Below are 21101 nucleotides of genomic sequence, written 5' to 3' on the forward strand. Positions count from 1 at the left end.
TCTCGTATCTTTTGGATGGATGAAAGGTAAATGATGGTATATACATGTGATTCAAAATTATGTAGCTGATAAAAATTATAACATTGATAGAGAAATATGGGTCCTGTCTGCATTATTTAAATACCTATATAATAATCATAAAACATGTTTATGCTGTAAGTGGTGGTGCTCTTGGTGCCCATGGTGGTGGTGGTGATGATGGGGAATTCTTTGCCCTGTGACCTCCCTTGGATTAATTTCTCCCCAGGACAATGGGAAAAATCATTTAATCTTGGAGGTTTTTTTTTGTTTTTTGCTTGAGAGTGACTCTGATCCTGTTTCTGATGCTCGTGTTCTTCAGCATCGTACTGAGTAAGTCACCGGCCTTGTAGCATCTGGAGCGATTGGAGTGACCCAAGATCCCCAGTTCCCATGTCACAAATGAGGATCCCACATATCTGGGACAAAGATGGAACATTATTTCTGGGTGTGTCTGTCTAATCTATTCATCCTATCTATCTAATTTCTCTATCTATGTATATATCTGCCTACCCATCCATCCATTAATCCATTTTAGCTGTACGTTCATCCATTCCATCTGTTTATCCTATTGTCTATGTATCTATCTACCATCTATTAATAGCTATCTATCCATCTGTCTAATATATCCATTATCTATATCTACTTTACCTATCTACCTAATCTATCCATCCTGTCTACTCTATCTATCTATGTATCTACCCATCCATCTGGACCCTGAGCTGATTGCTCTGCACCCAGCTGGCCTGACGCCAGGTGTTGGTTGGCTGCCCAGGCTCGGGAGACACATCCAGGCTGCAGGGATTGGTTGGCCCAGCCCAACCCAGCCAGCCCTCCCACAGCCTTTCCTATATCAAGGGCCAGGGTCAAAGGCCTCCCAGCAGACGGGGAGAGGAGGTTGTGTGGGACAGACTGCTCCTGACAGAAGGTGCCAGGATGGGGGTGGCAGGCCTGGGGGGTCCTGGCCTGGGATGGAGAGCGGCACTGCCCAAGGCCCAAGCAGCTCCCGGGTGCTGGCCTGGAGGTTGGGTGGTTTCCCGGTAACTGAAACCAAGCCCCTGGCAACATCCCAGTGATTCAGGCTGGGCCTTTCTGGACTTTAATCAGTCTCTCTCTCTCTCTCTTTCCCATTCTAAGTGCTTACTAGGGAACTGGAGGTCACTTGGCTGCTGGTTTTGGCTGGGCCTTTCTGGACTTTACCTCTCAACCCCTTTTTACCCATCCCTGAGCCCTCCCTGCTCTACCTCCAGCACTGCCCGTCCCTGCCTCTCCACTGTCCCTGGAGCTCCCTGGGCCCTTCCCTGGGCCTCAGGATCTCACCGTCCATCCCATCTGCCCTGCAGGATGTTCCAGCTGAGCCTGTCCTGGCTGGGCCTCGGGCCAGGGGCAGCATCCCCATGGCTGCTCCTCCTGCTGGTAGGGGCCTCCTGGCTCCTGGCCCGTGTCCTGGCCTGGACCTACACCTTCTATGACAACTGCCACCGCCTGCGGTGTTTCCCACAACCCCCGAGACGGAACTGGTTTTGGGGACACCAGGGCATGGTGAGTGTCAGCAGGACGGGTCTAGGTCTCAAAGTGGATGGACTTCCTGAGGGGTACGAGGCTCAGGGAGTGGGGGTGAAGGGGTGGGCTGGGATCTGGAGTGGCAGAGAAGCAGGGGAGGCATCTTACTCATTCCTCTGCTTATTCACTCATTTCTGTGCTGTGCCAACCCAAGCCCTTCTCACCTCGTTGTCCTCCCACTCCTGGCCTGTGTTGAATCCTTTTCCTGCCTGTCTTCACACATTAATGCACCTCTGCGGGGCTCCTGGGCAGAGGGTTGGTGGCACAGAGAGGCGAGTGCCTGGCATTCCCACATTCTCCATTGCTGGACTCGAGGCCTCCTGTGCCCACTGTCCAGGGTCCTCTCCTTGCCTGGACTATTTCCTGTTATGAGGGTACAGCTGGGCCAGAGGAGAGGCGTGGGCCATCTCCCACTTCCACCACACCTGAAGGCACCTTCCTCTTATCTTCCTCTTCTTCTTATCTCCCTTTTATCAGTGAGACCTGTTGCCAAACCCAGATAAAAGTTGGCCACTCACTTCACCTTTCAGAAGCTTTCCTTGGCCTTTCTCCTCCCCGAGACTTTGCCCTCTGACTTAGATCTGCTCTGCTCTTTGGGGGATGTGGTCTTAGTCTGCTCATTTGCAAATGGCAGGATTGATGGATGTGTCCACAGGTGAAGTGGAAGGGTGCACAGGACGCACTAGCACAGAGCCTGGTGCAGAAGCTGCTCGTGGGTGGGAGCCATTGTCCTGATGGACAGTTAGAGTCACCTCTGCTCCACTAGTGGCTGCTGAAAAGGGAGGGTCTCCCATGTGCAGAACCTTCTCCATGGGAGGAACTGGAGCCTCTGTGGATCAGCCAGGACATGAAGGCTTGTGGGGACCAGCCTTAGGGACATGTCCTGAGGTGATACTCCTCCCCACAAATCTCCCCTGTGAGGACCTCCCCATATGGCTGCCTCTGGTCTGAAATGACTCCCAGAACAAGAAAATCTTTCCTCTCAAGATAACTGGGCCTCTGTGAGCGGACAGTGTGTCTTCTCCCTCCGCCCTGGGATGCACCCTTGGGACTTGGAGATGGACCCAAGAGAGATAGAGTAGGAGGAATGTGGATAGATAGATAGATAGATAGATAGATAGATAGATAGATAGATAGATAAATAGATAGATAGCTAATAGGATAGATAGATAGATGCACAGATAGGATGGATAGATGGATGGATGGATGGATGGACAGGTACGTAGGTAGATAGATAATAGGATAGGTGGATGCATGGACACATGGATGCACAGATAGCATGGATGGATGGATGGATGGGTGGATGGATGGATGGATGGATAGGTAGGTAGATAGACAGATAATAGGATAGATGCATGCATGGACACATGGATGCACAGATAGCATGGATGGATGGATGGATGATGGATGGATGGGTAGATAGAGTAGATAAGATAGATAGATTATGTAGATAGATAGAGTAGATATATATGATGGATAGATTAGACAGATGGGTAGATGGCTATTAATAGATGATAAGCAGACAGATAATAGGATGAATATATGGATGGATGAAAGTACAGATAAAATGGATTGATGGATAGATGGGTAGGCAGATAGATATATAGATAGAAAAATTAGATAGATAGGATGAATAGATTAGACACACCCAGAAATAATGTTTGACCAACTACCTGGGCATCCCTTAGCCCAGCCAAGTGGACACCTAGAATTAACCATCACAGAAGGTAACGACCCCTGCCTTGCAGGTCAACCCCACAGAGGAGGGCATGAGAGTTGTGACTCAGCTGGTGGCCACCTACCCTCAGGGCTTTAAGGTCTGGATGGGCCCCATCTCGCCCATCCTCAGTTTGTGCCACCCCGACATCATCCGGTCTGTCATCAATGCCTCAGGTACCATCTGGAACACCTGGTGGTGGGTGCTGCAGGACATTTGAGGCCTGCACTTCCTCTATCCCCAAGCTCCTGTGTGGGCCTTGCAGTACTCTGGCCTCTCCTTTCCTTCTCTCTCAGCTATCTTCATCTTTCTTTCATGTGTTCATCAATTCCCATCTCAGTGTCTCCTCTCTCCATTGCCATCTACCCCCTGTTCTGGTGTTCTGGGCTGCCCTGGAGCCCTAAGAGACCTCAACCCAAGGCCCTGTCCTGGAGAAAACCCCAACTTTAAGGAGATAGACCTGGATAGAGATATCCCCAACTTCATGGGATCAGGAAAGGGCCAGAGGGAGATGGATCACAGCCCAGGGAAGAACAAGGTCTCTGCTGGGGCAGGCTGGAAGGCTTCCTAGAGGAGGAGTTACTGGAGCTGTGTCTGGAACGATGAGTAGGAATGTTTGAAAGGAGAGTGCAGGGTGATGCAATTGGACACCGTTAGTATTCAAGGCCCCTTGCCAGGCCTAGCATCACCTTGCCTGTCCCAAAGCCTAGAACAATGAGGAGGACTTGTGGCTTGCGGGTGATCTGGGCTGCTATTGCCATGATGTCTGCCTCTGGTGGGTCAATTCCTTTTACCCCATCCTATAGCTTGTCTGCCCTAAGTTCATTGCTCTCCTGCTGCAGGTCCTGGGGATCTCCAAGAGGAGACTCCATCCCAGCTTGGGACCCGTTCCTTGACCCCTGTGCTTCCTATCGTTGGACAGGCCAGGCTGAGCAGGGGGAATGGGCAGCATCCTACAGAGACCATGGCTCTGACCTCAAAATGCTGAGTGACTCTGGGCTGGTTCCCAGCTGTCTCTGGTTATTGAAGTCTCTTCCAGTTGTGAGTAGTGGAAACCCAACCTGGTGTGGTCTAAGCAAAGAAAGAGAATCTATTGACTTTAAAGTTCAGGGAGGGTGGCCTTCAGGCATGGCTGGATCCAGGTCTGACACAATGTCACTGGGAATCTGTCTTTCTCTCTTGGCTTCAGCTTTCTCCACGTTGCTTTTCCTTTCAAGGTGACCTTTTCCTCATGACGTCAACGATGAGTCCCAGAAGCTCAGTTCTCATGGGAAAGCCCACCTTTCCCCTAGAGTTCCCAGAAATGGCCCATGATTTACTTCTCCTGGCCTGGATCACAGGACCAGTTTTTCACCCAATCCCTGTGTCTTTGATTGCCCAGTCTTGGCAGGCCTGGGTCTTCCAGAGCTACTGTTTTGGGGGCACAAAGAAGTTTGTTGGTTGAGGATTCAGGCCATGGGTGCAGAGAGACCTAGTCTTAGGTCTCAGGCTTGCCATGGTCTGGGACTGTGGGCAAGTGACTTTATTGTTCAGAGCCTCAGGCTCTTCATCTGGAAAATGGGATGAATGAGAGCCCAGGGAACATGGTGTGTGGATCCACATGGGGAAAGGCCTTTTCCGTCTGTGTAACTGAAGGACTGGAGAGTCCTGCATGGGGATGTGAGGAGGCAGGGGGTGCTCAGCACTGAGAGGAGGATGAGATGCTGCTTGAAATTCTCAGGGAGAGGGCTTCGACCTCATCCCTGCAGTTCCTTCTCTTTCACAGCCTAGGAGAGCACGAATTGGGTCCTGTGTGTTTTTCTCCAGATTCACAGCTTGGAGGAAGGTCTTCTATACACACAAAGCCTGGTGTGCACCTTTGGGGATATGTGCTGCTGGTGGGTGGGGCCCTGACAGGCAGTCATCCACATCTTCCTCCCCACCTGCATCAAGCCTGTGCTCTTCGCTCCAGGTAGACATTGCACTGGCCAAGCTTTGCCCACAGCTGGGGTCTCTGTCCTGCCTCCAGCTGATCATGTGACCCATGTGCAGACAGGAGGGGCTGTGGTGGAGATGCCACTGCCTCCATCGCCCCTGGACTTCCACCTGTCTGACCTCTGTTCCTGTTTGCTCATGTCTGGGGTGTGTCTCTATGATGGCTGTTATATGGCCAGGTCTGCCTTGTATATTTACACCTGGGTCCTGGTTACACCTGAAATATGTTATACCTGGTTACATCTGGTATATCATTCCAACTGGCGTCATGTAGAGCTGGTCATGTGTGGAGCTTATCTGTGGCCAAGGACATTTGGGACATGGGAGGGCGTGTTTGATTCTTGTCTCAGGTGCTGTTTGACATTGCCGTTTTCTCCTGCTGGTCCAAACATCTGGGCTTTGTGTGAGGTCTGGGACCCAGGGTCCCTATGTGAACTGTCTGAGACATTATTTGAGTCTTGTCTGAGGCATGTGTTATAGTATGTTTGGGTCATACCTGAGGAACAGTCTGGGTCACGTGTTGGCTATGTCTGGGACATTAAAGTTACCATATTTATATTCAACCTGGAGCCTGTATGTGGAACATGCTTTTAAGATCATGTTAGACCATCTCATGTGCATGTTAGAGCATACTGTCTCATGTTAGGAATTGTCATGTATTTTGTGGCCATGTCAGGACATGTGAACACATGTCAGGGTCATGTCTCTTGTCCAGGTCCATGTCAGAAGATGCCATGTCAGAAGATGTCAGAGAGTGCTGGGACAGACAGGGTGTCCCAGGTCCTCGTGAAGGCATTCCATAGAATGCTGAGCTGTGCTCAGGGGTTGCAGAACATGTTGGATCATGTAGGAGGCGTGTCAAGGCATATTGGAGCCCTGACATAGCTCCTACATGCCATGTTAGGCAGTGTCATTGCTGTACTGTGCTGCCGTAGCCTGGTCTGGTCTTCCCTCCCCTCCCCATCCTCCCTTCTTCCTCTGCCCTTGGCCCTCTTCCTGCTATGTGGGGCTCAGAGTGGGAGAAGTGCAAACCTCTTGCTGGGAGCCTCCACTCACCCCCAAAGTCCCTCCTTCACCTGCCTCCATGGCCCCTGATTGTCCTCATTTATGTCAGTTGCCGTTGCACCAAAGGACAAGTTATTCTACAGCTTCCTGAAGCCCTGGCTGGGTGAGTATCTGCAGGTGAACAGGGTTGGGAAAAACGTTGGGGGGCCAGGGGAGGGAGATGCCCTCGCCCATGGCCCTTGGCTGCCCTGCTAGGGGACGGGCTCCTGCTGAGTGCTGGTGACAAGTGGAGCCGCCATCGTCGGATGCTGACGCCTGCCTTCCATTTCAACATCCTGAAGCCCTATATGAAGATTTTCAATGACAGTGTGAACATCATGCATGTGAGTTATTTGAAGCCAAGGTCACAGCTGCAGCCTTGGGGTGAAAGGACCACAGACAGATCTGGTCTGGAATTTTGGCTCTGCTGGGTGCCATTGGGCCATTGCTCTTTCTTGCTGAGCCTTGGTTTCCTCATCTGTAAGATGGGGATAACAATCCCTACTTAAAAGATGGTCAAAGTGATGTAATGGAGTCATGTCTCTGGTGCATAGCAGGTGCCCAGAAGGTGTCTGTTTCTATGTTTCCATCACCGAAGCCCTGTAAACGCAAGAGGGTCATGACAACAATTGCATAGTAGCTGTTGCTGATGAGAAACCACCTGAAAACACATTGGTTTAAACCAATAAATGTTTGTGATTGCTAATAAGTCTGTGGGACAGTTGGCGGGTTCTTCTGTATGTGGAAGGGATCACTCATGGTACATGAGCAGCTGGGGGTCAGGTAGGCAGCCTTGCAGGTGTTGACTGAATTCTGTCACATGTTTGGGTTTTGGCTGGGACGTGTTTGAGTTCTCTCACGTGTCTAGGTTTGGCCTCAGCTGGGACCCCCAGATGTTCTTCCCTATGATTGTCTCCTTCCAGAAGGCGCCCCATGGTTCACAATGCAGGCAGGGTTCCAAGGAGTAAGACAAGGCTTAGCTTCATTAGTTATTAACTCATCATTTTCACCACATTGTATTTTGACATCGAAAGCCAAAGTCCAACACAGAATCAAAGGCAGGGGGATAAAATAGGCTCTGTCTATTAATGGGAGTTGCTGAAAAATCACATTGCAAAGGGTGTGGATATGGCAGGAAGGGAAGAATTGTGGCAAAGCTTTTGCGAAGTATCTAGGATTTTTTTTTAACTTGAAAATTGATAAGTTAGCTTGTTACTATTTCATAAATTCTTCCAGAAGGACAAGAGACTCCTGGGTCAGAGACAAAGGATAGTTTACTACTCATGACATAGACGGCAGCATGTGTTTCTTGTTAGATTGCCTTTTTTTCCTCCAAGCTTCCCAAATCCCATGGGCTGACACAGGTGGGCTTCTATAAATGCCTGCTGACATCATATGTTGCATTACAGAAAAGGAGCCTTAAGCTTAGGGAATCTGCTTTTATAGCAAGCAAAAGCAACATGTCTAGGGAGAGTCTTTACCTTATCCCTCAAAGTTATTCTTCGCAAATACAACTCTGAGAAATTTTCCATGTTAAGAACATCAGTGTCTTGCATTCATGACATGCCCAGAAAGAATGCTCAGGACTCAACGAAGGACTACCTCCCCCAAAACAGGGATATTTTTGAAATCAATTTATAACAATGCAGATGGGGAAATCCAACATTTATTAAGCACGTACCATATGCCAGAAACAATGCCATGTGCCCATTCCGTGATAAGAGTATGTATTGTCTAATTTGATTTTAACAACTCTGCAAAGGAGAGATTATGTATTTCTGCCCCATGGTAGATGATGAAACTGCAGGTCTGAGAGATTAGGGAACTAACCCAAGTTCACCCAGCTAATAAGTGAGCATGGCGAGGTGGAGCAGAGTTTCCAATGTGAATTATATGGCTCCAAAGCACATCATCTGAACTGTTCCTGAAGATTTGACAGGCGGGATATAGGGGAGGGTAATGAGTTGACTAATGGCACACAGAGCACAGGGGACAGAGTTGGAACTTGAACCTAGGTCTCCTAACTCCCAATCTTGGGTCTTCATCTCTTAATAGTAACAGCTTTTGTTTGCATCATAACCTGGTCCTCCCTGGGGAGGGGTCCCTGGGGAGAAGATGAAGAGGCTTATTCTGGGGAGCCCATCTTGGCAGTTGGGGTTGGAGAGGTGCTCAAGGGAGAGCAAGGAGCCTGCCCCAGCTCTGTCCCCTTCTCTGGCTAGGCCAAGTGGCAGCTCCTGGCCTCAGAGGGTAGTGCCTGTTTGGATATGTTTGAGCACATCAGCCTCATGACCTTGGACAGTCTGCAGAAATGCGTCTTCAGCTTTGACAGCCATTGCCAGGAGTAAGTTCTTGCCCAGGATCTGGGATCTTGGGCTGTGGGCCCAAATTGGGTAGGTGGGGGAGGGAGGACTGAGTAGGGAAATCAGACAAACCTTCCTGGAGGGAGTTTTGTTATACCTGATCATTGAAGGACTGGTATGAACTTTATCTTGAGGTTTCCAGGGAGCCATTGAAGGGGTTTGAACTGGTGGGTGTGGTCAGAGCTGAGCTCTGTAGGGGACTGACTGTAATATAGCACTAAATGGAGTTAACACTGATGTAAAGAGGCTAGGGTGGAAGCTGGACCATGGACCAGTTGCAGGAGGATAAAGTCTGAGCTTTGTGGGCAGTTTCAAGGAGAAGGGTCAGGGCTATGCACTGGGAAGGAAAGAGAGAATAGAATAATGTGCAAGCTATGCTCTGGGTGCCTAGCAGCATGGAGGCATCTCACAGAGATGGGATGCAGGGAGAGAAGAGAGCTTGGAGAATCAATCTCATGCTTATCCTCACCCTGTATCTGAGGGGCCATCTCTTCCTGGATACTCTGTTTACTGATAGGAGGTAGATCCTGCCTGCTGGTGGGAGGTGCTCCTGTGGCTTAAGGTATATTAAATCGTTGCCTCCCTTTCTGCCCTTAACCTTCAGGAAGCCCAGTGAATATATTGCCGCCATCTTGGAGCTCAGTGCCCTTGTATCAAAAAGACACCATGAGATCCTCCTGCATATTGACTTCCTGTATTATCTCACCCATGATGGGCAGCGTTTCCGCAGGGCCTGCCGCCTGGTGCACGACTTCACAGATGCCGTCATCCAGGAGCGGCGCCGCACCCTCCCTAGCCAGGGTGTTGATGACTTCCTCCAAGCCAAGGCCAAATCCAAGACTTTGGACTTCATTGATGTGCTCCTGCTGAGCAAGGTGGGCCTCTCTGGGGTCTGAATTCAAGAAGCAGAAGGGAGCTTCATGTGAAATGTCAGATGAAAGAATTTGAACTTGATCCAGAGGGCACTGGGGAGCCATGGAAGGTGATTGAGGAAGGGAGGGACAGGTCAGAGATAGGTTTTATAGATGACTGTGGAGTGCACCTAGCAGGGAGCTGCTAGGCTTGAAACTGACAAGTGTGAGAGTTTGCTCTATTTACAAGCTACTAAGTTAATTGTCCACATTTAACTCCATACATCTACATCTACATCTATGTCTGGTCTATGTTTATGTTTCTGCCTATGTCTTTCTAGATCTTTGTCTCCGTTTGAGTTTGTGTCTCTGTCTATGACTGTGTGTATGTCTTTGTCTTTGTCATTGGCCATATCTGCATGTCTTCGTATCTGTGTCTTCATCCTTGTCTGTGTCGACGCCTTTGTCTTGTCTTCTCTATGTCTATGTTTATGTCTATGAGTAGTTGTGTCTGAGTGTGTGTCTATGTCTATGTTTATGTGTATTTGTGTGTCTGTGTTTCTAACTCTGTGACTTTGTCTGTGTGTGTGCGTGTCTGTGTCTATGTTTGCTTATGTGTATTTGTGTGTCTGTGTTTCTAAGCCTGTCACTTCATCTATGTGTGTTTGTGTCTGTGTCTCTGTCTGTGTTTATGTGTATTTGTGTGTCTGTGTTTCTAAGTCTGTGACTTTGTCTACGTGTGTGTGTGTCTGTGTCTGTGTCTATGTCTGTGTCGTCTGTGTCTATGTGTATGTCTATTGTGACAGAGGCATTAAACCTCTGGATCAGAGCAGTGCATGTCTTGCTCACAGCAATACTATCAGCCAGAGTGGGACTGTGGCACTGGCTCTTCCATCCCCAAGTCAAATTCCTCCAAGGGCAATGTTTTCACTTGTATGTGCAGCACAGTTTGCACCCTAAGAGAGGGGCCCTACATTATGAGTCTTGGCACATTTTCTATTCCTTCCCAAGAAAGAGAATGAGAGAGAGAGAGAGAGAGAGAGAGACTGAGTGAGAATGCTAGCTTTGTGAGAGAGGGTGTGCTTTGTGCTGGAGCATAAACAAATCCTCTTCAGTGAGATGCCATAGTCCGTAGGCTTACAACCCAAATGTCTCCAGGGGGATAAGATTCTCTAGATTTATCACGCTAGAATGTGGGCAAATATCTTTGAAGCAATACTTAATCTCTAATTTCCAAGGGAAATTGCCATTTAATTCTCCTGTAACTCAGGTTGCCAGTAATTTTTCTCAGAAACTTTTCATTAAAATGTTCATGGGTCATTGAGTCTTCCCAATAGGAACCCAAGAGGAGGCAAGGAAGCCAGAGAGGAAGGCCATGACGTGGGGGCTCTGGCCATGGTGACCAAGAGGGGTCTAGGAGTGCCAGATGGACTTGGATTTCTGGAAAAAGGATGAATCTTCAGAGATTGTCTCAGATTAGACTCAAGAGCCCTTAGAACTAGTGTGACTTTTTATGGGGGTGGGGGTTGGGGGGGTTATTGCCCTTCTCTCCAGGATGAAGACGGGAAGAAGTTATCTGATGAGGACATAAGAGCAGAAGCTGACACCTTTATGTTTGAGGGTGAGGGCCCCAGTATGGGGCTAGAGAGGGGACCGGGATCTCTCCCTTCCAGGCACAGGGTGGGTGGACCCCCACAACCTTCCCATCCCCCTTCCCCCATCCTCCCTGAGGCCCTCAATGCATGGGTGCTATCTACCTTCGGGTGCTGAAGCAGCCCAGAGACCCAAGCCTGCCTTGCTGCCCCCCAGGCCATGACACCACGGCCAGTGGTCTCTCCTGGGTCCTGTATCACCTTGCAAAGCACCCGGAATACCAGGAGCGCTGCCGGCGGGAGGTGCAAGAGCTTCTGAAGGACCGTGAGCCTAAAGAGATTGAATGGTGAGTGCAGGTGCTGGTGGCCTCTTCCTGAGACCCTCTCATTGGCTCTGCTCCCCAGGTGGGGAGGGGAGGAAAAGCAGCTTTTGTTGATTCTGACACTATTGCTTAGTGAGAATAGGAGCAGAGGACCACAGGCAGGACTTAATACCCAGCCCGACTGTCTGGGGAAAGGTTACAGGCCCTTAGGACAGAAAGACCTGGGCTTCTGAGAGAATTGGTGATGATATGTGAGGACAGATAACGCCACTTAGCACATGTTCAGCAAATGAACTTCCCCTCCACTCTCTTCCTTCTCTCCCAGAAATATCGTTTTTTTCGAACACCTTCACTTCTTGAATGTTTACTCTTCTGTTCCCTAATTCCTACTCTCCAGTCCAGTCCAGGGATTTACAAGGGAGACCTGGGGGTAAAATTCATCCATTCTTGTCCAGAACACTTGCACCGTTCATCCATCCCGTCCTCAGTCAGCAAACACTCCCGCACTGCATTCCCACCCCCACATCTGTGCACAGCATCTTTCTGTGCTCTGGAGACCTGGGAAGGAACCAACCCAGGGATCTGTTTTCCAGGTGCTCCCAGCCTGGTGGCGGAACTGTCCCTGGGCAGCACACTCCCAGCCCACGTGGGCAGAGATGGGGTTTACAGTAAGAGAAGCAGGACTAGGGGGTATAGAAAGTGTCTCAGTTGAGAGCCTAAATAATGATCAGTAGATAATTGGGTACAGTTGGGGAGCAGTGCTGTAGGTCAAGAAGACTGCCTGGGGTCTTCAGGGGAGGAAGAGAGAGAGGAGAGAGAGGGAGAGAGAGAGAGGGAGAGAGAGAGCGAGAGCAGAGTCAGGACAGAAAGGAGGAGAAGGGGAGAGAGAGGGAGAGACTGAGTTGTGGTGAGATGATAAAACTGGAGATGGTAGCAGGGGCTGGCTGTGGAAGCCTTGGGGAAAATGTTAATGGCTTCAGTTTTAGCCCAAGGGCAATAGGGAGCCATGGGAAGTGTTTGAGCAGGGGAGGGACAGGTCACATCTGGGTACCAGGAAGATCTTTCTAGGGCTAGTGTGGAGGGCGTACTGGAGAGGACCAGCTGTAGAATGAGGGCACAGTGGGGACATTCTGAGACCAGAGCCAGGCCAGGGGCTGGAGGAAGGAGAGGAAGCATTGGAGTGGGCGGCTGTCTTGGATTCAGTGTCCTCTCGTCCACACCTTTGCCCAGCACAGCAGTCCAGTGAGGAGGAGAAACATTTTTCTGCTTTTAAAACCAATAATTTTTCTGCATTTTTAACAAACAATTTTTATTGCTGCATAAATAGATGCACATAGATTTGAAATACACGTGATAATCTAATACATTCATATAAATGGTAAAGATCAAATCAGTGTACTTGGGATATTTGTCGCCTGAAATATTTGTCTTTTCTTTATGCTAGAAACATAACTAACATAAGCTAACTATTTAGGAATGTACAGTACATATCGTAAACTATAGTGAACCCACTGATCTATCAAGTGCTAGGTTTTATTTCTTGTATCAAACCTCTTATTTATGCCCATTAATCAACTTCTCCTCACCCCTCCCTCCCTTCTACCAATCTACCTTCTATTTTCATGAGATCCACTTTTTCAGCTCCTACATGTGAGTGAGAACATGCGATATTTGTCTTTCTGTTTTTGGCTTATTTACTTACCACAGTGACCTCCAGTTCCATCTATGTTGCCGCAAATGACAAAATTCGAGTCTTTTTAATGGTGCATAGTATTCCATTGTGTATACATGCCACAATTCCTTCCTTTCTTCCTTCCTTCCTTCCTTCCTTCCTTCCTTCCTTCCTCCCTTCCTCCCACCCTCCCTCTCTCTCTTTCTTCTTTCCTTTCTTTCTTTCTTTCTCTTTCTCTTTCTTTCTTTCTTTCTTTCTTTCTTTCTTTCTTTCTTTCTTTCTTTCTTCTTCTTTCTTTCTCTTTCTTTCTTTCTCTTTATCTCTCTCTTTCCCTTTCTTTCCTTCCTTCCTTCCTTCCTTCCTTCTCCTTCCTTCCTTCCTTCCCCCTCTCTTTCTTTCTTTCTTTCTTTCTTTCTTTCTTTCTTTCTTTCTTTCTTTCTTTCTTTCTTTCTTTCTTTTCTTTCAACAGAGTCTTGTTCTGTCACCCAGGCTGGAGTGCAGTGGCACGATCTCGGCTCACTGCAACCTCTGCCTCCTGGGTTCAAGCTATTCTTCTGCCTCAGCCTCCCAAGTAGCTGGGACTACAGGTGCACACCACCATACCCGGCTAATTTTTGTACTTTTAATAGGGCTGGAGTTCCACCATATTGGCCAGGCTGGTCTCGAACTCCTGACCTCATGATCTGCCTGCCTCGGCCTCCCAAAGTGCTGGGATTATAGGCATGAGCCACCGCACCCGGCCTCTACATTTTCTTTATCCATTCAGTTGATGGGCACTTAGGTTGATTCCATATTTTGGTTGTTGCGAATAGTGCTGCAATAAATATGGAAGTATAGATATCTCTTCCACAGATTTATTTTCTTTCTTTGGGATAGAAATTTCTTCTCTCTTTTCAGTAGTGGAATTTCTGGGTTATATGTTAGTTCTAGTTTTAGTTTCTTGAGGAACCTCTGTGCTGTTCTCTGCAGTGGCTGCACTAATTTATATTCCCGCCAACAGTGTGTGAGAGTTCCCCTTTCTCCATATCTTCACCAGCATCTATTGTTGCCTGTCTTTTTGATAAAAGCCATTTTAACTGGGATGAGATGATATCTCATTGTGGTTTTGATTTGCATTTCTCTGATGATTAGTGACATTGAGCATTTTTCCATCTATCTGTTGGCCATTTGTATGTCTTATTTTAAGAAATGTCTATTCAGATCTTTTGACCATTTTTAAATAAGATGATTTGAGTCCTTTTTCCCCTATTGAGTTGTTTGAGCTCCTTATGTAATATATTCTGGTTATTAATCGCTTGTCAGATAGGTAATTTGCGAATATTTTCTGCTATTCTGTGAGTTGATTCTTCACTTTGTTGACTGTTTCCTTTGCTGTGCAGAAGCTTTTTACCTTGATGTAATCTCATTTGTCTATTGCCTGTGCTTTTGAGGTCTTACACAGAAAATCTTTGCCCGGACCCATGTCCTGGAGTATAAAACCCAGATTTCAAGCAAAATTATGGATGTGGTTAAAAGAAAGGGTCCAAAAAATTTTATAATAAAAATGAGCTTCCTTATTAAGCTCCACCTTAGCAGTGACTATGGTCAACAGTTTTCTGTGTATTCTTCCAGAAAATGCCTATCCCAATGCCCACATTTATATGAATTCATGCTGTGATTTTTATTTATATGAACACATACTGTGTTTTTCTTTGTAAATAAAACTATACAAAATAGACACAGTTCTGGACATTATCTCTGAGATCTTCCATTTTTCTTAAAATATGAGTTTTCAAAAATGAGTTTGTTTTTAAATTGTTCTTTCATTGATAAATTTTAATTATATATATTAGAGGTACAATGTGATGTTATGATGTATGTATACAACCTGAAATTATTAAACCAAGGTAATGAACAAATCCATCACTTCATGTATTTATCATTTTTATGTTGAAAACATTTGAAATTTACTCTCTTAGCAATTTCAATTAATACATTGTTCACTAAATCACCATGGTGTGCAGTAGATCTCAAAAACTATTCCTCTTGTCTAACCGAAGCTTCTATCCCTTGACCAACATCTCATCCTTCTCTATCCCTCCCTCAGCCCTGGCCTCTGGTAACCATCATTCTGCTTCTATTTCTTTTCTTTTCTTTCTTTTTTTTTTTTTTTTTTGTGATGGAGTCTCCCTCTGTCACCCAGGCTGAAGTGCAGTGGCACAATCTCAACTCACTGTGACCTCTGCCTCCCAGGTTCAAGCGATTCTCCTGCCTCAGCCTCCTGAGTAGCTGGGATTACAGGCTCCCACCACCACGCCTGACTAATTTTTTTGTATTTTTATTAGAGACGGGGTTTCACCACATTGGCCAGGCTGGTCTTGAACTCCTGATCTTGTGATCTGCTGCCCTTGGCCTCCCAAAGTGCTGGGATTACAGGCGTGAGCCACTGCACCCAGCCTCCACTCCTATTTCTATGAGCTTGACTATTTTAGGTCCCAAAATAAGTAAGATCATGTGTGTTTGCATTTCTGAGCCTGGCTTACTTCACTTAGCATAAGTTCCTCCAGGTTCTTCCATGTTGTGGCAAATAAGATAAGTTTTCTTTCTTTCTTTTTTTTTTTTAAGGCTGAATGGTATTCCATTGTATATACACACCACATGGAAAATGAGCACTAAATTACAAAACCAATGATAAGAACAGATTCTTCTTGCACCAAATGAGATATTACAGATAAGACTAGCATTTTCCTTGACAATCCTGCCACCCCACCTAATCCTTTCTCATTCTCCAAAGGTGTCTCCAGAGCCATAGATTTGTTATCTATCTATCTATCTATCTATCCATCTATCATCTATCTATGTATCTATATACCTACTATCTATATATCATCTGTGTATCTCTATTTCTATCATATATGTATGTATCTATTCTCTATGTCTCTATATCTGTTATCTATTATCTATCATCTATCAATCTATCATCTGTCTCTGAATCATTAATTTCATAAATATATATTCATATACTTTTTGCCCTTTTTATGTGCACATATGTATATATTTGTAACTTTTTTTCACTCGACAGTGTGTCTTAATGCTATTTTTTTCTGAGTGCTAAATATTTTATTCCCTATTTATTCAGCTCATTCCTGTGTTGAATGCACATAAACATTTTCAGTTATAGTAGATATTCTCAATTTGCCTTCCAGAGTGTCTGTACTGATTTACCTTCCAGCCTGCAGAATGTGATGAGACTAGTGACCCCTATTTCCTCCCTTTGTGTAGCTGTATAGTATTCCATTGTGTGGCTGTTTATCTAAACATCTTCTCATCAACGTGTATGTGGCTTGTTTCCAACCTTTTGCTAAAAGTGGACATGAGGCAGTCAGCATGTGTGCACAGTGACCATTCCTTGCATGTACAAGCATCTGTGCAGGACAAATTCCCTGAAGTGCAATTGCTGAATCAAAGAACATTTGCATTGTACAATTTTAATTATCATTGCAAATCCTTTCCTATTAGCTGAGTTTGATGGCACAAGTTTTCCCATAACTTTACCAATACTACTAATGTATTATTAAATTTTAAAATCTATGCCAATCTTCATATTTCTTCTTTTGATGGACATTGTTTTAAATAAGAGTGAGGTTGAACATCTCTTGCACGTGTTGATGTTTGTTTCTTTTTATGGAAGTGGTTCCTTTATTTTTTTTTTTGTTTTTCTTTGGATTCTTTAAAAATATTTACTTTTAAGTATGTGTATTAAAATTGATTTTTTTTTTTTTTTTGAGACGGAGTCTCTGTCGCCCAGGCTGGAGTGCAGTGGTGTGATCTCAGCTCACTGCAACCTCCACCTCCCAGGTTCAAGCCATTCTCCTGCCTCAGCCTCCCGACTAGCTGGGACTACAGGTGCCCGCCACCATAACCCACTAAGTTTTTGTATTTTTAGTAGAGACGGGGTTTCATCGTGTTAGCTAGGATGGTCTCGATCTCCTGACGTTGTGATCCACCCACCTTAGCCTCCCAAAGTGCTGGGATTACAGGCATGAGCCACCGCCCTGGCCAAAATTGATTTTTTTTTTCTGTCTTGGGTTGCAAAATATTGCCTTTTAACTTTTGGAGGGTACTTTTGATTATTATCCTTTATCTGCAAAAACTACCATCTTGAGCATATTCAACTTCTGTGAAGTTAAATTGGTCCACTTTTTTCTTTCACAACTGGAAATTCCATCAGTTTCCCAAGATTTTGGTTTGGGCAGGGGCTGTCTTAATCAAATGTGAAGTTTTCACTTATTCTCATGTCTTTTCCTGAGCTCTCCCTCCTGTTCCATGGGTCTGTTTTCTCGTTTTTGCCACAGTGCCACACTATTTTTATTCTTGCGACTTTGTAACAATTCTTTTTAAAAGTTTATTTCGTTACAGGGAGAAAAGGTCTCACTTGCAAACAGAGAAGCTGGAGAGTTGTGTCTTTCCTCCCTTGATAAGGATTGGGGCTGGGGTGTTTCCTTAGGGACGACCTGGCCCAGCTGCCCTTCCTGACCATGTGCATTAAGGAGAGCCTGCGGCTGCATCCCCCAGTCCCAGTCATCTCCCGCCGTGTCACCCAGGACATTGTGCTCCCAGATGGCCGGGTCATCCCCAAAGGTGCTTACAGCCTCACGGGGATGAGCCTCCTGGGTAGGAAGAGGGGCCCCTCAGTGAAGGAGGCCTTCTCCTGACTGCTCCCTTCTCTCCCACAGGCATTATCTGCCTCATCAGTGTTTTCGGAACCCATCACAATCCAGCTGTGTGGCCGGACCCTGAGGTGCGGGGCCCCCTCCCTCCCTCTGTTTTTGTCCATTCCAAGGCTCCTAGAGGAGGGAGCAGGGTTTTGATCAGGAGAATCCAACATCACCTCCCTCAAAGACACACACCACTGTCTGTCTCTCCAAGGCTGGTGGACCTGGGAGACCCCACCCAACAACCCTTCTTGGTCTCACCTCCAGGTCTATGACCCCTTTCGCTTTGACCCAGAGAACATCAAGGAGAGGTCACCTCTGGCTTTTATTCCCTTCTCAGCAGGGCCCAGGTAAGGGCGGCCTGTGTCTGAGGCGGGGACGGGTTGATGGGTGCAGGGGTCTGGGCATGACAGTGGGGAAAAGGGGGACATTGTAGATGGTCCGAGTTCCAGCTCTCCTTCCCTCATCTCCTCTGGAGTTTATGGGAAAAGGTCCATAGAGTATGGTTGGGTTGGTCTTAGAAGGGTCTGTGGTGTGCTCAGAGCCCCCTCCTACCCCACCTTGGTCTAGGCTGGGGGTTGGAGCTGGGCTAGGCTTGCAGGATATGCAAGCCCTCATGGGGATCCAGGCATGGATACCCCCTTCTCTATTCCTCAAACTGCTTAGGTGGGGTTGGGTGTCCCAGGCCAGGTTCCCAGCTTGATGAGGCCAGGATGGGGTTCTTGGTTGCAGTCAGAGTTCCCACCTCCCTCCCCTAGGAACTGCATCGGGCAGACGTTTGCGATGGCTGAGATGAAGGTGGTTCTGGCGCTCACGCTGCTGCGCTTCCGCGTCCTGCCTGACCACACCGAGCCCCGCAGGAAGCCGGAGCTGGTCCTGCGCGCAGAGGGCGGACTTTGGCTATGGGTGGAGCCCCTGAGCTGAGTTCTGCAGGGACCCACTCTGACCCCACTAAAATGACCCCTGATTCATCAAAAGTGAAGCCTACAATTACCCTAAGACCCTATTCCACAGTCCTGTATTCCATCCTAGATATCTACTCAAAATAATTGAGACAGGTGTTCAAACAAAAAGACGCTTGGGCATGAATGTTCATGGCAGCCCTATTCACAGTAGCCAAACGATGAAAACAACCCCAAGGTATATATTACCAGACGAAAGGATAAACAAAATGTGGTCCATCCATACAATGGAATATTACACAGCCATAAAAAGGAATGAAGCAGTGATCCCTACTACACTGTGGATGAACCTTGAATACATGATACTGAATGAAAGACATCAGAAGCAAAAGGTCACATAGTGTACGGTCCTTTTATATGAAATTTCCAGAACAGGCCAATCTGAAGAGATGCATAGCGGATTGGTGGCTTTCAGCAGCTGTGGGGAGGTGGGACTGAGGAGCGACTGCTAATTAGGATGGGGTTTCCTGACTGCTAATCAGGATGGTGAAAATGTTCCAGACCTAGATAGTGATGAAGGTAGCACGACACTGTGAGTGCACTAAATGCTATTGAATTGGACACTTTGAAATGGCGAATTTTGTGGTATGTGAATTCTACCTCAATCAAAAAAATTTGCTATTTTATCTCACATACATTTTTTTTGTCCAGGTTGTTCATATAATAATATGCTGTGAGCATCTTTCCATGACATTAAATCATCTTAGGAAACATTATTTTGTGTTCTTCAAAATGTGTGTGTTAAGTGTTCAAATCAGTCTTAATTTAAAAAAAGACATCATGTTAGAAAGTAAAACTGTTAATCCAGTCTATCGTTGTTGGACATTTGGGTTGGTTCCAACTCTTTGCTATTGTGAATAGTGCCGCAATAAACATACGTGTGCATGTGTCTTTATAGCAGCATGATTTATAGTCCTTTGGGTATATATCCAGTAATGGGATGGCTGGGTCAAATGGTATTTCTAGTTCTAGATCCCTGAGGAATCGCCAGAAAATGTGGCACATATACACCATGGAATACTATGCAGCCATAAAAAATGATGAGTTCGTGTCCTTTGTAGGGACATGGATGAAACTGGAAACCATCATTCTCAGTAAACTATCGCAAGGACAAAAAACCAAACACCGCATGTTCTCACTCATAGGTGGGAATTGAACAATGAGAACTCATGGACACAGGAAGGGGAACATCACATTCCAGGGACTGTTGTGGGGTGGGGGGAGGGGGGAGGGACAGCATTAGGAGATATACCTAATGCTAAATGACGAGTTAATGGGTGCAGGAAATCAACATGGCACATGGATACATATGTAACAAACCTGCACATTGTGCACATGTACTCTAAAACCTAAAGTATAATAATAATAAAAAAAAAAGAAAGTAAAACTGTTTTGTCTCACGTTGTAAGAATTAGCTTCATACGCATTGACTATTAGTAACAAATTGAGTTATTCTTCATCAAGTAACTTTTGGGGTAGAGATCTCATTTTCACAGCAATAGATGCACAAATATTCATGTAAGACACAGGTGTGGTTAGACACCTTTCATAGAACAGTTATGGTCTGGAAATTCCACAGACACTGAATGTTTTGGTCGTATTAACAGAAGTAGATCACTGAGAAGGGAGAACGTGGCTTTTCAGCTCCTCCAGGTAAATGCTGATTTCATCCTCACATCGATCTTACAGATTATAGATGAACTCACTTGCTCAAGGTCACTGAGTGAAGGGTGGAGTCGGGAGTGAATCTGAGCAGTTTGGCATCAGAGGTCATGCCTTATCGTATCAAGGACATGATTTTCAAAGCGAGTCTCAGCCCTAGGCATATCAGATCACCTGGGAACCCCTACAGACTCTAGACTGAGTAGATGAGACTCTTTGACAGGTGGTGCCTACATTTGCTTTGTTTTGTTTTTTGTTTCTTTTTTTTTTAAATTCATTTTGTCTTTTTGAGACAGAGTCTCCCTCAGTCTCTCAGGCTGGGGTGCAGTGGCACAATCATAGCTCACTGCAACCTCAAACTCCTGGCCAAAGTGTTGGCATTAAAGGTGTGAGCCATTCCTCCCGGTCCCAATTTTTTTTTTTTTTTTTGAGATGGAGTCTCACTATGTCGCCCAGGCTGGAGTGCAGTGACGCCATCTTAGCTCACTGAAACCTCTGCCTTCCAGGTTCCAGTAATTCTCCTGCTTCAGCCTCCCAAGTAGCTGAAATTACAGGTACGCTCTACCACACCCAGCTAATTTTTTGTATTTTTAGTAGAGACGTGGTTTCACCATGTTGGCCAGGCTGGTCTTGAACTCCTGACCTCAGATGATCCACCTGCCCCGGCCT

At 46.5% G+C, this 21101-nt stretch overlaps 1 protein-coding gene across 1 annotated transcript; it reads left to right on the top strand.

Moving 5' to 3' along the window:
* Nucleotides 1-903: 903 nt before the first annotated feature.
* On the top strand, nucleotides 904-19486 carry LOC100588006 (cytochrome P450 4F2). The gene is made up of 13 exons (XM_030820557.1): nucleotides 904-946; nucleotides 1362-1560; nucleotides 3330-3474; nucleotides 6387-6440; nucleotides 6533-6660; nucleotides 8536-8657; nucleotides 9281-9551; nucleotides 11082-11148; nucleotides 11337-11466; nucleotides 17601-17734; nucleotides 17830-17894; nucleotides 18076-18158; nucleotides 18567-19486. Exons 2-13 carry the CDS (start codon nucleotides 1363-1365, stop codon nucleotides 18730-18732), a joined length of 1563 nt encoding a protein of 520 aa, XP_030676417.1. The 5' UTR covers nucleotides 904-946; nucleotide 1362; the 3' UTR covers nucleotides 18733-19486.
* Nucleotides 19487-21101: the final 1615 nt, after the last annotated feature.

The sequence above is a fragment of the Nomascus leucogenys genome, chromosome 10 (genome assembly GCF_006542625.1).
Source record: "Nomascus leucogenys isolate Asia chromosome 10, Asia_NLE_v1, whole genome shotgun sequence".
Classification (NCBI taxonomy): Eukaryota; Metazoa; Chordata; class Mammalia; order Primates; family Hylobatidae; genus Nomascus; species Nomascus leucogenys.

Coding starts and splice junctions, on each gene's coding strand:
- LOC100588006 (XM_030820557.1), top strand. CDS start 1,363: ATGTTCCAGCTGAGCCTGTCCTGGCTGGGCCTCGGGCCAGGGGCAGCA. Junction 9,552..11,081: donor ATGTGCTCCTGCTGAGCAAG/GTGGGCCTCTCT, acceptor CCTTCTCTCCAG/GATGAAGACGGGAAGAAGTT. Junction 17,895..18,075: donor CTGTGTGGCCGGACCCTGAG/GTGCGGGGCCCC, acceptor TCTCACCTCCAG/GTCTATGACCCCTTTCGCTT.